The sequence below is a fragment of the Lycorma delicatula genome, chromosome 2, assembly GCF_047948215.1.
Source record: "Lycorma delicatula isolate Av1 chromosome 2, ASM4794821v1, whole genome shotgun sequence".
Lineage (NCBI taxonomy): Eukaryota > Metazoa > Arthropoda > Insecta > Hemiptera > Fulgoridae > Lycorma > Lycorma delicatula.
This window is the reverse complement of record NC_134456.1, coordinates 32930328-32946625: the sequence shown is the minus strand read 5'-3', so window position 1 is coordinate 32946625 and position 16298 is coordinate 32930328. Positions and strand designations below refer to the sequence as shown.

At 28.2% G+C, this 16298-nt stretch overlaps 1 protein-coding gene across 3 annotated transcripts in view; it reads left to right on the top strand.

The window, feature by feature from the left end:
* Positions 1-1562: 1562 nt before the first annotated feature.
* Rok (Rho associated coiled-coil containing protein kinase) overlaps positions 1563-16298 on the top strand; it is a 147345-nt gene continuing 132609 nt past the window's right edge. For 2 of the 3 annotated variants that reach the window (XM_075358615.1, XM_075358614.1), the window contains exons 1-3: positions 1563-1693; positions 10278-10409; positions 14369-14450. In XM_075358615.1, coding sequence (XP_075214730.1) covers positions 10305-10409; positions 14369-14450 — 187 coding nt within the window. In that variant the 5' untranslated portion in view covers positions 1563-1693; positions 10278-10304. Of the gene's footprint in view, positions 1694-7865; positions 8011-10277; positions 10410-14368; positions 14451-16298 lie in introns of all 3 variants that reach the window. The other variant, XM_075358616.1, reaches the window with a different exon arrangement.

The following is a 16298-nucleotide window of genomic DNA, read 5'->3' as shown; positions in this document are numbered from 1 at the left end:
ACCATAGGCACTGCTATTAATAGTTACCATCACAAGAAGGATAGGAAACTCTTAAATTTAATTTTCTTGATTTTGTCAAATCTAATGTTTGTAAATTTATTATTGTTGAATTCTTGGTTTTTATGTACTGTATATAAAGACTGCATATTGTGGTTAATATCTTTGGTTATATTGAAGGAGGGGATGTGTTTTTGACTTTACTCTGTATTTTATGTTATACATTACAGGCTTATAAGAGTGGATAGATTACTATCTATCACTCTTAGATAGTCTCTGTCTATCTCTCTATCACTCTGATAGATAGTCTCTGTCTATCTATCACTCTATCTCTTGATAGTCTATTATCTATCACTCTTAGACAGTTAGTTACTGACTCAGGTCAGTGACTTGTTGCAGAAGTTTTATTGTGTTGTTTTTCAATATAGTTAGTTATTTAGTGGCTGTCAAAGATGTGTATATTAGGTGATGTAACTTAAGCAAAAAGCTGCATGTTTGTGATATCTCGGGTGGTTAGAATTTTGTGTGTAAATGCATCAGTAGTGATGGATTTTCAACATTTTAAAAGTACAAACATTTAAAAGTTGTTTTTTTTAATGCAATTTTGATTTGGTAAAATCAAGTTAGTTCAGTGGTTTGTAGTATTCAAATTTTTCACTAAAATTTAAGTATGGTTGTAATTTGCAATGAATATTTCTTCCCTGTATATAGCTTAATATTTTTGTTAATGATTTATTTATTCAGAATTCATTTGAAATAATTGTGAAGTTAAAAAAGTTAAGGAATATGTTAAAAAATTGAATATTGTACATATTTAATAATACATTTTTTCGAAAATATTTGTCACCTTTGTATGATTGTAATCATGGCCATCAAATGTGTGATGCAGCGTTGTAAATAAATAATTAGGTATTATATTATGATAGTATAATTATTATAAATGTGTTACTTTTACGTACTTCGTAATAAAATTATATATGATTTTTTTAATTAATGATTCAGTTTCATTAGTTCAGATGTGTAAAAATAAATAAAATGGATTTATTTTCTAGTTTTAAAATATGGATACTGATTAAAATAAATAAAGTGTATGCTATGATTAATTGCATTAAATTCTGGTAATAGTAACTACTATTTTCTGCCGTGAAGACAACTGTTGTGTTTGTTTAAAAAAATACAGAGCAATGAGACTCGAATCACTTAACTTTTCTGTTTTTAATCTGGCGGGAAATATTGCTATGCGTTTCTGTACTGATAAAAGTAATGATATAAAATTTCAATTGTGTTGTCTTAAGAAAACACATTTTTTTTACTTTTAAAATTAAAGGAGATATATGAGAGTAAAAAAAATATAACAAATTTACCATCTAGACGTTAAAAAAAGTGTAAGTAAACTATTAAAACCAATAAATATCTTATTTCATAGCTTCATTTTTATTTCTTTTTTTTAGAAAAAGCAAAAATTTATACATTTTTATTTTAGTCTCTATGGATGAAAAAGCTGTAGTTTTGATGTAGTGTTTATTTCAATATTATTTTTTATGCAGAAGGCAGTGGTGAACATTCATGATGAGTGAAAAATGGTGGTTTGGTTAGCACTGAATGATGGATAGTAGTTTTGTTGTCATGTTTACATTAATTTTTGTTTTTAGTCCTTGTAAAATTTAATTTTTCAGTGTTATGTCACAGTTAGTTGGTACGTAAATATATTTTGATATTTATATTGTTTTTGTTTCGGAAAAATTCGTGATATTCTTATATTTAGTAGGCTAATGTAACACTGTTTTAAATTTGTTGTGACAGCAGACTGTGCTTTTTTGAAGTTTTAAATTTTCTGAATCGACTATACTTGTTATAATCATATCATACTTAGAGCTTAAAGATTAATAACATGTTGCGCGATAATCTTCATATTTAACCTAAGACCATCCTTTGTTTACTAATGGTTTTCAAGGGCAGTTACAGAACCTTTGGAATATAGTTGATCATTCAGCTAGTTGCAGTTTTTGATTGATTAAGTAATTCTTTATTCATTTATTTGCGATTTTAAATGGTTAAAATTGAACTTAAAGATTGAAGGATGTGGAATGTTAGTTGCTGCTGAACAGTAGTTTTAGCTAATTTCCTCCCTAAATGAGGTTAAGTGTGTTTATCATTTCATAAGAATTTTCTGATAAATTTCCTTTTACATCGTTTTCCTGTTTACTGGAAATTAGTTTTAACACAATATTTTGTTTGCATTCTGTGACTTATTAAACATTGCTGCCTTATTCTTTTTGTTTTTCACCTTTTTATTAGTTGCTTTATAAGAGGTTGAAATGTTATGTGGTACGATAACATTTATAATTTATATATGTAAACATATGTCTTGCATTTCATTTTTATTAACTTAGAAACATTAAAATTCATGTCTATTCTATATTAGTGTGATTCATATTTATTTTTTATCTAAAAAAAATGCATTCATGCCTTGAAGGTATCCTTACCAGTTTATATTGACATAGCCTATTTATTATGATTTAACCAAACATTTGTAGGGTTTGCCGAAAGTGGGAGATTGTTGTAAGATTTTTAAATACAGAGTTGAATTGGAGTTGGGAATTGCATAAGGCTGATTAGCCACTTAAAAAACAAGAAAGTGTGTTTATTATAAAAAATGAATTCAAAGATTGTTACTCATATAAAACACAGTAGAGATTAAGTAATAAAAATTATAATGCCATTTCATCACATTTCTTGATTGCATCATTTGTTATAAGTTGGATATTTTAAATCGCAGTCAAATTTGCTCAATAAACTGTTGTTAATATAATGTACAATTAATAAATAATTTTGTGAACCTTTGTTTTTAGAAATCAAGTTTGTTAGCTTTCTTCTGTATATTTAAGTTTTCTCCATTAGTGTTTTTCTAATTTCTGTTAGAATTAAATTCATTTATTATTGATCATAAAACTTTTTAACTCATTCAAGATCAGAATACTTAGTCTTGTAACGTCACTGTACATTTTTTTTTTTATTAATAACTTTTTTTTTAAAGATTCTTTGATTAAAAACAAATATTTATATGAATATATTATTTTCCTCTTTGATATAAATAGAAATTTTTGGTTTTACATAATCTTTTAAAATTTTAAAATGTATGTACATTATAAAACATATTTGTTTTATACGTTTAACAAAATGTATGTGTAAGTATAATAAATAACAACCATTATAAAATAAACATTATAACTATAAATATAGTTTGTAAATGTTATATTAATGAGAGAATGTCAATGAATTTCTTCTGCACCAACCTCAAAATTATCCAATATAGATGTGCTTTCATGAATAACTTATAAATGAAGGGATGTTACGTTGTAAATGGTTAGTTTGAATACACTTGCAAACAGTAAGTGCAAGGGCTTAATTTTGAGTTATATTTGTAATTTGTCTGCAGTATAACTGAATACGACGCTGCATGCATAGTATGCAGTGTCTCCTTAAAAATGGTATACTGTCTGCCTTGGTTATTGCTAGTCTAAAATGGTTTAATTAAAAGAACATTTGTAACTAACCTATTCTTGTATTAGAATGCAGTTATTGTATAAATAAATTATCTTTTCCTTATTTTTGAAAATAATACATATGTTAATATAAAAAAATTACAATGTTAAATAATAAAAAAAAACGGCACGTTCACTTTAGGTGATATCCCAATTTGGAAAAAAAATTATTTTTCTCTTAAAATTATCGATTTTATTGATTTGTGCAAATTTTTTTTTTACCTGTGCTGACTACTTTGGTTAATTTTAGGCTTATTTTACATGCTGATTACAAATATGTTGTTCTGCTGATTATCAGATTTGTATATTTTGAGATATTCATGATTTTATAGATTTTTGTATTATTTTCTGTTTGGCAAAAAGCAAAAGAAAAAATAAATGACAATTTGGCACTCATCATTCGATAAGTTATAATCACCTAGCTGAATTTTTGTGGCATCAACACTTCCAAAATAATTTGTTTCATAATTATATTTCACATGTTCTATTATATAACGCTAATATTTACAAATTAGCTCATCGACCAATAAATTGCAAACTTTTGGGTTATTGTTGATATCATCCGATATAACCATTATATTGCCATTTTTATAACCATTTACATTTATTTATTTTATAATTGTAATTTAACCTACGCTAACCTTGACTAATTATCACAGTAATGTTTTGAGTATTTAAATAATAAATTCAGTAATTATTGCAATTATTTATTCATTTAAATAATCAAAACATTAATAATTAGTTGAGGTTGGCGAGTATAGGTTAAGTTTGGTTAGATTATTTATAATTTATATCAATAATTGTAAGCAGTAATGCTTATATTTATAATATTTAAAATATGTCAATGATCTCATAACTTTGAAGTATTTTCAAAGTTATAGGATCATTATGGTTGTGGTCAATGGGCTAATATGTTAGTACCGGTCCATAATAATAATTTCAATAACTGGTTATTATATTAATTTAATATCAGCTATTTTTTATATTGTAATTTTATATTCATATGCAATTAAAAGTAAAACAATATTTGTTTTTTATGAAAATTTATATCCAAAATAAAGTATGTTCTTAACAAAAACTCTGAAAATTTTAAAATGAAAGTGTAAGTGAAAAGTGCAACTAAAATATTCGTTAAATTTTTACCAAGTTACAAAAGAATGTTTTTTTAGAATGAATGCTGAATGCAACTGTTTTTTTAAAAGACTACCGCAAATGGTTTCAGAATTTTATTCAGTAGAGAATTGATATTTTAAATCTATTTTCCATAAATAAAGGATCTGCTCCATCTTACTGGGTTTGTCCTGTAATCAAATCATTTTGACCTAGAAGATTTAAAACTTGCCTAGTTTAATTGAATCTTTTCTATGCCTAATTATAGAGGGTGATTACAAATTAAATATGTACTTCGATAGCTTATTAAAAATTTATTTTTTAAAAGTTGTAAAGATTTCTTACATGATTATACAGAAGAATTCTTTAATTTTTATTTATAGTTGTCCATTGTGTGCATCATTTGTAACATGACATATATCACACAGTAGTTGAATTCGCCCCAAACACGTGGAAGCAAATGCCTGTCAACGATAGCATCAGCATTTGTGCATTGTTTTAAGTTGTTGATATCAACAGGAAGGGGCAGTACAAAAACTTTGTCTTAAACATAACCCCATAAAAAATAGTCAAGGTGTTAAGTTTGGATTACGTGATGGTCAATGGTTAAACACTATGTTTTCCTCACTTGCACACCCAATCCATTGTTTGGGAAGGTGTTCATCCAGATAATTTCTGACCTGTAAGTGCCAGTTATGCAGAGCTCCATCTTATACAAATATAAAGTTGTCACTATCTTCCTCAAGTTGCATTAGCCATTCACTTAACATGTCCAGATAAATTACTCTAGTTACTATCACTTCGTGATAAAAGAATGACCCATACACCCTTTCATGAGATACAGCACAAAACATGTTCACTTTAGGGGAATCACGTATATGTTGTAAACTTTCTCTTGGGTTTTATGCACCCCGTATTTTTACATTATGTCTATTAACTCTTCCATGAACGTGAAACATATATTCATCGCTGAAAATTAGCTAATGAAAAAAGCAATCGTCATTTTCAACACATTCCTGCAACTCCACAGAAAATGTTTACGCAAAATTTTATTCTCAACATTTAAACCTTGTACTAACTGTAATTTATAAGACATCATTTGCAAATGTTTCCGCAGAATTTTCCACACAGTTGGTTGAGGTATTTGCAATTCTAAACTTGCTGATCTAGTCGATTTGCCTGGGCTGCATTGATACACATCACGAACACGTTCAATTTGTTTTTTGAAACAGGAGGTCTTCCAGTAATTTTCTTTTTACACCCTGTTTTTGCCAGACTGGTAGCATGACGCATCAATCAGTGACATTAGCAGCAAAGTAGATATACCTACATAAACCCATCAGTGGTTAACGCGTCTTCCCAAATCAGCTGATTTGTAAAGTCGAGAGTTACAGCGTTCAAGTCCTAGTAAAGCCAGTTATTTTTACACGGATTTGAATACTAGATCATGGATACCGGTGTTCTTTGATAGTTGGGTTTCAATTAACCACACATCTCAGGAATGGTCAAACTGAGAGTGTACAAGACTACACTTCATTTACACTCATACATATCATCCTCATTCATCCTCTGAAGAATTATCTAAACGGTAGTTACCGGAGGCTAAACAGGAAAAAAGAGAGATATACCTACATAAACTTTAAAAAATTTGCTGTAAAACCATGCCATTTACTGTATTCACATACACCAGTTTAATTTTTTAAAAGCTATCGAAAGTGTATATTTCATTTGTAATCAACTGTACTTATGAGGTGCAGTTTCAAGGTGACTTAATAAAATAATTTAAAGGTAGTTTTATAATAAACTTATTTTTAACTGTAAATAAATTATTCAGATTAGTGATTGACTATTTTTAACTGAAACATTCTATGAAGCTATTTAAAATTATTTATTTTTACAAATTTTACCGATTTCTTCATACACCTGCAATTCTTTAACATTAAATTATTTTAATGAATATTTATTGGTGGGTTAATGCGATCTGAGTTAGCAAATGGATACTTGTTTGTAGCAGATGACTTAGCTTACTTTTTATTTAAATAAAACACTATGAAAGTATGTTAAAGGTGATGATTTAACAAGCATTTGTTATATTTCATAGCATAATCAATAATCTTCATACCAAATCCAATAAATCCTGTGTGTCACAATGAGCCTTCTTTAGGTGATTTATTTCCTTTTTGTTTATCATCTTAGTGGTATGTAAGTTGTTTATTGTGTTTCAATTTTAAGATTACACTGCTTCTCAATAAGAAAACCCCAAACAGTTAAGCAGTTTGACTTTTCCAGTTTCACAATAAACATTGAACCTCCTACTACTGAAGCAAGTGCCATTATTTGGACATCCAAACCTAAATCGGCAATTTGTAAATTTACTGAGTGGATGTATGTATACTGCATTGTTTTCCAAAGAAGAATTACATTAATTTCTTGATCTATCATGATTTTCTTATGAATGATGCATGAAAAGCATTTGAGATATTAATTCAGAGTTTGTTTTTTCTGAGAGAAAATTGGTCACAGAACAGTCAATTTCTCTGATGTCAGAGTAAAAGACTGAATATTATCTATATTTTGTTGAGCTTGGCAAGCTGATTGCATTCAAAGTTTTTGCTAGGTAAATTAGCAAAACTAGCAAAATGTACCACTTGACTTCTCACATTCTTTGATACGTCTGGCACGAAATGCTTGTTATTCTTGAAAATTACTCTTATATGGAAAGACTTATATGTCAGGCTAATACAACTATCATGGTTTTTGTATAACATACACACATGAAGTTCAATGTAGTTAAGAAACATTAAATAACATAAATAACAATCATGGTGAAACAGTGTTTTGATGATCAAAACAAAGGTTTGATTGTTGATCACTAATGCTCAATAAGAACGGTGTTATACAAGAACTAGGCACTGATGATTAACTAGATTTAAATTAAACAGATGTTTAATTATAGGCATAGAGTTGTAGGAAAGACGATTTCAGTTTTCCCCTAGATCCTCTTCACTACCAGAATAATTGATACTTTAGCTACAGAAAATTTTATATTCAAAATTATTACTTTACTGATACAATTACTACCTTTGCAATACAATTTCTAATTGGTGAGGAAAATATCTGAGAAATAAAATGAGATAAATTTGCTGTTTTCTCTGTTATAATTTTACTTTGGACTCGTATTTTAATTTAAATATTTATTTAATTTTTTTACAGTAGTGTACATAATTATTATTGAAAAATGACATAATGACTGAATCACTGTTAATTTAAAATGCTGATTTTTCTGTTTTGGAGTGTTGTAAATTAATTAGTTATACATTAACATACTTCTTCATAGATCTTAGCAACTCATAAAAAGGTACATATATTTAATATTATTATTATTATTATTTGAACACTACAAATTAATATCAAATGTAGGTCTCTATTATAAATTCTTATTTTTTCTTGTGTTTATACTATTAATACAAAAATCAATTTTCTTGAGAAAGCTGTGTTTAAAAATTAGTAAATATAAAATGTATGATAAATGATTTTTACTGCCTCTGTTATTGTTATTAATTTATTATTTAGGGATTTAACATAATTTTATTTATAAGTTAAACAAAATAAAATATTAATGCTGTTTGTTCATCCTCTGTTGTTTCTTGTTTTTGTCATTATTACATTGAAAAAAACCTACACTTTGTATTAATTAAATCTTATTATTATTTGTGAGTTGGATAGACCACATTATATAAGGTGATGTATGCAGAAAAATGAAAAAAGGGGATTTCTAGTAAATGAAAGGAAATTGCAGGATCTGGTTCATGTAATGCAGCAAATACACTACCTTTGTAATGATAAGTAATTGCCTTAAAATACAAGGCGGTTGAAATTGTAGAAGATTTATACCTTAACTGCCGAGGAACATGGTTTAGTGTGGCGTCAAAGATTGTTATGGTATTGCATTCTTAAAGGGGATGATATAAAGATGGAAGTTACATTATTGGGTTACAAAAAGACATTTAATATGAGTATAGATGTAAAAAACACTGTTGAATATGAAAATATTCATTGATTTGTGAAGTGCTATGCACTCTGATTTATGTACTTACGAATACATGCATTTTTCAACTAAATTTTTACATTTTCTAGTAATTTGTCATTATTTATTGATATATCTGTAAAATGTTGAAATCTGTATTTTTTTTAATGAAAATTGAACTTGTACCAGTTTACTGAGAAACCATCTTCCATTGCAATTATCTACCATTTTTATATCAATATTATTGCTCTACCAATGTCCGTGTAATAGTGTTAACATCTTCATCTGGAAGGTTTCAGACAAGGCATTTTTCATATAAAATTTCTCATAAAAAAAGCTAAGTAACTGTACATGGGCATAAGCATGTAGTTGCTAATGTGAAAAATTGAGTTCAGAAATACAGAAATATCTAAAATATTAACAGTTGTTTTAGTGTTTCATATTGCTTGAATGTAGTATTAAAAGTATAGTTTTAATTTTATATTACTTTTGTGTTAGTTTTTTTATATTTTTAATTCTACCTATCTTATTAATAACCACTTATTTTTCCACAACTTATGCGGCTAGTTAGTGAATATATTGAAAGAAAACAATAATTTAGAAATTACTCCTGTGATTAAAGTTTCATAGAACGCATTGCTTGTGGTGTTCACTAAGGGCAAAACAAAATATTGGTAAGAACTCTTTTCAAACTCCAAATGGATATAAATGTGGAAAAACTCTTAATTTTTATGAGTTTGATAAATGCGAGGCCAGAAAAACAAAGACTTTGTCATTATCCAATGATAGGAAAATTACAATAGTTAAAATAAGGAATAATCAAGTTAATTATTTAAGAATGGTTACTCATAAAGATTAAAGAATCATTCTTTATTTGGATGAATTATATAAATTCTTTATCATCACAGAGTGCAAAAAAAGGATGGCAGGAAAACGGTACTGGGAAGTTCAAAAAATTTTCAAAAGAGGAAAAAATAGCTATCATTAATCATGCAGATGTGTGCGATTTGTTTCCAATACTTTGTTAATTTTTGAAAATCAGTTATTAATAGCGACTATTACAATAATGTTATAAAATGAGTTCAGATATAGTTTAATTCTTGATTTGGTAGTTTACAGCACTTATTAACTTGCAAAAATTTACTAAGTTGAAAATTCTGTTTCATAATGTCATTGGTAATAGATACATTTTAGCAATAAGAATAAAAATGAGTGATACAGTAATTATTTACGTAATAATAATAATAATAATGATTGTGGGGAAAATATTTTTAGGATAGGTAGTGTAGTTGTATTCTCTACTCACATCTGCTCTGTTGCATATTATTATTGGATGTGAAGAGAGGAGACTTGTTAGGTTTTACTCCTAATGAACTGTAGCTTTTTTGTGAAAACTGAAACATCCACATGCAGTTGTGAGATGTTTCTGACAATTGTGCTACTCTTGATTTTGTATTATAAAAAATGATAGAAGTTAACTTTTTTTCCATATCAGTACATGAATGTGTTAGGATCTAAAAAAAAAAATAATTTTTTATATCTATGTAAGAATAATATTTTGTTATTTAATATATTCATTTTTTTAAATAATTTTTTAGATGAAGAGTATAACTTATAGTTAGCTCATGATGGAGAAGGCAGTTGTCGATGAAGATAGGCGGAGAAGACTCCGCCTTCTTGAGGAAAAGATTCAAGATCCTAGGAGTGTTTCTAATGTTGACTGCCTTTTGGTAAGTTCATGATTGTAAATTATATGTCTTAAGAAAAGACTTTTTATTGAATATTAGTATTGTACTTGTATTAGTTTTTAAGAGGCGAGAAAACTTTATAAATTGTAGTGTATAATTACGAACACATATTTAATGACATATAAATTTGGCTTGATAATTTTCTAGATGACAGTTATCTAAATTTCATAATTATCATTGGAGATCATTGTTGGTTGTCATTCTGTAGACTTTTGTAGCAGAATAGTAGTGTTTGCCTTTCATTTAAAAAATTATGGGTTGAATGTTAATTTTATCTTGTACCATTCTGGAGTGCAGTGTTAGACTGTAGTTGCTAAAGAAAATTAAAAAAAATCTCAATATTTATTTATCTTTCATTGTTATACTAGTACTTTTCTGAAGATATAATTATGACATATTTTTGATTTTGTATGCTAACTGGCAAGTTTTAAAGCCGTTAACTGTTGAACTTTAATTTATTCCTGTATTTTTATCATTCAGCACAGTTGTACTTGTTACGTGTTGTAATATAGTCAATACGTACTTAGAAATGCTGTCAACTGTATTTCATAGAATATGATACTATACAGTCTGACTAAAGCTTACATTAATGAAGTAGAATGAGTTCTTAGAAGTGATTCACTGGTTTGTTGTTAATTGTAATGTTAGGTTTCAGCTAGATTGTTTGTTTTTTTGCAGTTAGTGATAGCGTATTATTTTCATTAGATTCTGATTTAGATTTAGAATGTTGATAACTGTGGGGTTAGTCTTATTCATTTGGAAATAAATGTTCTATGAGCCAATAAGCATCAGCAAAACTACAGAAGGTGATAAAACAAAACTTAGGTCAGGTGATAAAATAAAAAGAGCTATCAGCTCTTTGATGAAAAAAAAATAGTTGCACTTAACTTAATCAAACTCTGTGATATTTTAGCTAGTAAAAAGTGAACTGAGAATTGTAGCCACAACATTATCCATGACAGTACAGATTAAATCAAAACCTTAAAATTGTTTTTTTCTTTTTCATTTTTTATTATTAAAGTAATCATTACATTAAAGCATTTTAATGTTTACATTCAGAGCAGCACAATTTTCTCATGAAAGGACAAAGAATGTATGATTTATTCATTCATGTATATGCAGGATTATTTTTCACCATTAAAACTTACAAATTACAATATGCTTACTAAAAACCAATCTTCACAGTATAAAATAAAAATTGAGAAATATAACAGTCATATCAAGTGTAACATTATTGTAGAAGAAAAAACATCTAAAATGATTAAATCATGATTTAATCATAATGTAATCATTAAACTCAAAAAACCATCTTTAAGTATTATATGACTTATAATTTGACAATATAATGCTCTTAATAATGTATTGAAGAAGCATGCCAAGAAAAATGGTGGCTCATTTTTAAACTATTATAAACTGTTATTTATAATGCACTTTGGTCTAGTGTACTGTTTCTAAATGAAATTCTAATTTTTCTTTGTTATTTTATTCATCTTATCTTACACCATTTTGTTCAGAATTAAATTCTCTGTAAGTTTTCTTTAAAAATTTTATTTGTTTATTGAAGGTCTGGACAAAGATATTGTACAGCAAACATAAACAACGTTTTTTAGCCCAATTTATTGGTTTTCACCCCAGGTTTCAAAATAATTCCTCCAGATAAGGTTCTGGGACCTATTTTATTGGATTTTACTTTCCAGTCTAGAGATAGTGCTATAGTTCTAGAAAGGAAATTATTGTAGTCGGTCCAACGTGGTTGCATGCAGTTTACACCGGATCTTGATATTCTGACATTTAAGGAACCCAAAAAACCAGATAGAAATTTTCCATATGTTAATGTTCATATGTACATGTGTGTTTTCAGTGTTGGCCTCTAAATTACCTTATATCTTCACAACTACTGGACTGATTTTGACCAACTTGGTCAGATTACTTCTATATATGGGTCATTGAAGCCTTTAAATTTTCAGCTTATAAGGTCAAGAGGGTGAGACTGTAGAGCAAGGTCATCCTCAGTATCTTTAGATTTCGCCTAATTGTGGTTGTATTTTTCTTAGGCCCATTTGTTAACAATTAAAAAATAAAAATATTTGCAAAATCACATCCTCACCTCAAAAAATGCTCTGAACTAGTGACTAAGTGGGCATACTACATCAATAGTACCCCCTGTCACCACAAGGAGTGTTGTGTACCATCAATCATCTTGGAATTCCCTTTTTTCTGTGAGAAATTCCCTTTTCCCTCGTCTTCTTGGACCAGGAAATTTGAAATTCCACAAGGTTGCCAACCAAATTATTTTTTACACTTAAAATATTAATTATTTATTTTATTTTATTTAGTTAATATTTCAAAGGTTGGTAGCACTGATGTAGTGTTGTAGTCGTGTGTGATGTTGTGACATCACAGGTGAGCAATAGAATTTAAAAATTGAATAATATTTAAATTGTAAAAAAGTAACTTTGTCTGCCTGGGTCTTGAACTTGATTGCCCGGTTGACTCAGTTCCTAGTGCCTTAAGTCTTGCGGCCACACCAGTCTGCCGACAGTAAAGCAAAATTTATTCTATAAAGTTGTGAAATTGTATTAGTTTTGTTAGTGCCGATCATCACCGCTAGTACCACCACACCCATGCAAAGTAAATACAGTATGTGCGTGCATTAGTTAGAATCATTGAATTAAATAAACAAAAAAAAAAAATTATAAATATTGTACATTAAATTGTGTGTAAGCCATGTATCAGAAACAAGCGTGACAGTTGTGTCACGCAGCTAAAGCTGCGTTCCAGGAAATCCTACAACTGTGTTGTCAACTTTTTCAAATCAAAAACCATAAGAAATCACTAATTCTTCCCCTTAATTGTCCTAAAAATTTCAGTACAACCTCATTTCACCAGGGTAGATGAAATTAAAGCGAAATCTTCTCTAGCCAAAACTCGCAAACGAAACATTTTAGACATACATTTATATGAATTTTTCCTATTATTTTCTTGAGTTCAATAGGTTATAAAAGTCCCAGAGAACTTCATGATTGACTGTACATGTATAAACTATCTGTTATGAGACATTTTACAAAATATGAGTCATTTTTCTATGAACTGATGGCTTCTTTTGTTTGTAAAATCATATCTGTGTGTGCAAGAGTATATACATGCATGTGCAGACATGCTTATACATTAGCACATTTATGTAATTATCTCTTAGAGTAACACCATTCAATATTTACTGACTGAGATTTGTAAAACAGTTTTAACAAATATCTTCTAGGTATGCGGGATTGGGGACAGACTAAAGCCTGGGTGGAAGATGTGGGGGAAGGACAGCACCCTGCTGAGCTGCCGTTCATTTGTGCTTGCATGGGTGGGCGGCAGTGAGGAGGCACAGGGACTCCCGACCCCCTGGGTCAACAAAAAAAAATTGGAGAAATGAGTCCTGGTGGATGGGGTTCTGGGAATGGCATAGGCCCAGTTACCTTCGCCTCTGAAGTTAGAGGCAGGTAAATTAAAAGAAGAAAATCCAGAACCGGCGGGCTGACCTGCCTTGCCAGACCTACTACCAGCAGGCGGGGAGGCCTGTTAGAGTCACAAGAACACACTCCTAGACTGAGTTATGCTTGACTGCAAATCCAGTCCAGGGGTATAAGAAAAAAGTTATGTAATAAATTTCTGAGTTGGGCATATTTTTTCCATTTACAATTATTCACTTGTAGCAATATAATGCTAGTAAGTGGGAACTTGTGAATTATGATATGGTAGCTTTGTATGTTCATATTAATATACTAATTGAACTTTTATTGAGTTCAATATTACCAATAGAATGTTGTTATTTGATTTTTGTGTAAAAAGAAGACTGTATTTTATTAAGTACATTTTATGGAGTTATAACAGAGAAATTTGTTTTAAAATTTTATATTTTTGTTTTTTTAACTTAATAATTACAAATGTTTCAGGACACAGTGCAAGCCTTGGTTTCAGACTGTGATCATGCTGCAATTAAACGCATGAAAAATGTAGAAGCGTATTTGCAAAGATGTAAGTGAAGCTTTTTCCTTTTTATTTTGAATACATTGTTATATAATTCTTTAAAAAGTTCTTTAGTGAAAATCTTTGAAGAATGGCTGTTTTTACGAGTAGTTTATATTTAACGTTATATATTACAAACCTTCACTGACTTAGAAATATACAATTTATTCCTAGTCAGAAATAATAAAATTCTGAATTAAATTAATTTTTATTCAGTGTGGAAATAGTGCAATTTTGTTTTAAAGTTATACTGTTGCTCAACATTGACCAAAGATATAGATATTCTGTCTTAACCTCCTTGTTACAGGCTGTAACAATGTTTTGATGAAGCTACAGTAGTACCCAGCACATGCATGACATGTCTGCACTTGTATGGTAGGAGATATATACATCTGTTAAACACTTCCTGTTTTATCTCATTTTCATTCTAGAGTTACTAATAACAAATCTTTTAACATCTGCATAGAACAAGATGTACAAATTACATAAATAAAAAAATTAACTAGTTAAATTGTTATAAAACAGATAGATAAATTTGTTCAGCACAGTCTGCATTACAGGTTTATATGGCTTATATCAAGAGAGTTGCCCTTCTTATCTACTATATTTTTCATCCCATGGTTACAAGTAGCATCATATTTTGTTCCCTGAAAAGTACTTTCTTTTCTTAAAATAAAATATGTTTGAGGTAAAAAGAAAAACTAATTTTTGACCAGATTTTGCTGAAAAATTAGTTGATTTTATTTTGCAAAAAGAGAGAAATAAAGTCTACCTTAGATTACACTAAAAATAGATATTTTTATATTACTTGCTATATGTCTCTGTTTTTTTGATAATAAATTCTTTCTTAGAACATTATCTATCTAGACAAAAAGTATTTAATAAAAATTTAATTGCCTGTAGGCAGGAAAGATCATTCATTACTTTTCTAGAATGAAAGGTATATATTTTGCTGTTATCTACATATTAAAAAAACAAGGAATTATTCATTTATTACTAATCATGCATTACTATAATAATACTAACGTTGAATTACAAACCAATAAATTCATAGTTTGAAAGAACAGAAAGCTATTCAAATGCATTTCTTATTTCATGTTCATTCATTACATTACAGATTTTCATTTTTGCATTGAGCCTATCTATATATTATTCCTTTACAATTACATTCATTTTACTGACTTAATTTTTTATTCATTTTACATTTACAATTAAGTGTTTTTATATAACCTACTAATTATTTGTATACTTAGACTGTCACAAAATAATAAAATAAATTTTATTATTTTATTTAGTAATATATTTTATTTCTTTCTCATTCAAAAATTTATAAGACTTCTATTTTTTCTTCTAAAATTGCAACTTGCTTTCTTGTCCAAAAATAAAAATTTATTTATGTTTTTTTAGACATTTTCTAAAAGGTTTTTAATAAACAAATTTTTCTCACTTTTGACAGATTACAGAATTTCAGATCACAACTGTCAAATTAAATGACAACATTTATTAATGCAAGCATGCAGTGAGACAATAATTACATTTATTCTTTTAAAAGGATGATAAATAAAGATTCAGTTAAAAATTAGAAAACATTGTTTTGCAAAACAAATTTAAAAAAATAATAAAATTATCCTTCATGAAAAATTTAACACAATCTTCTTAATGTTTTTAGAAGGCCTTCTTTCTACCTTGCTATTTTTCCAAAAAATCTTGTTTAATCATAAAAATAAAAACATACAGATTACTAAAAAATACAATGTAATGTATAACTTCTAAAATTGTAACTGATAACTTCCAAGGTTACAAACGAATTTACACTTAAGTTATTTGTATTGCTATCAGTTAATTTTGATAATTTAA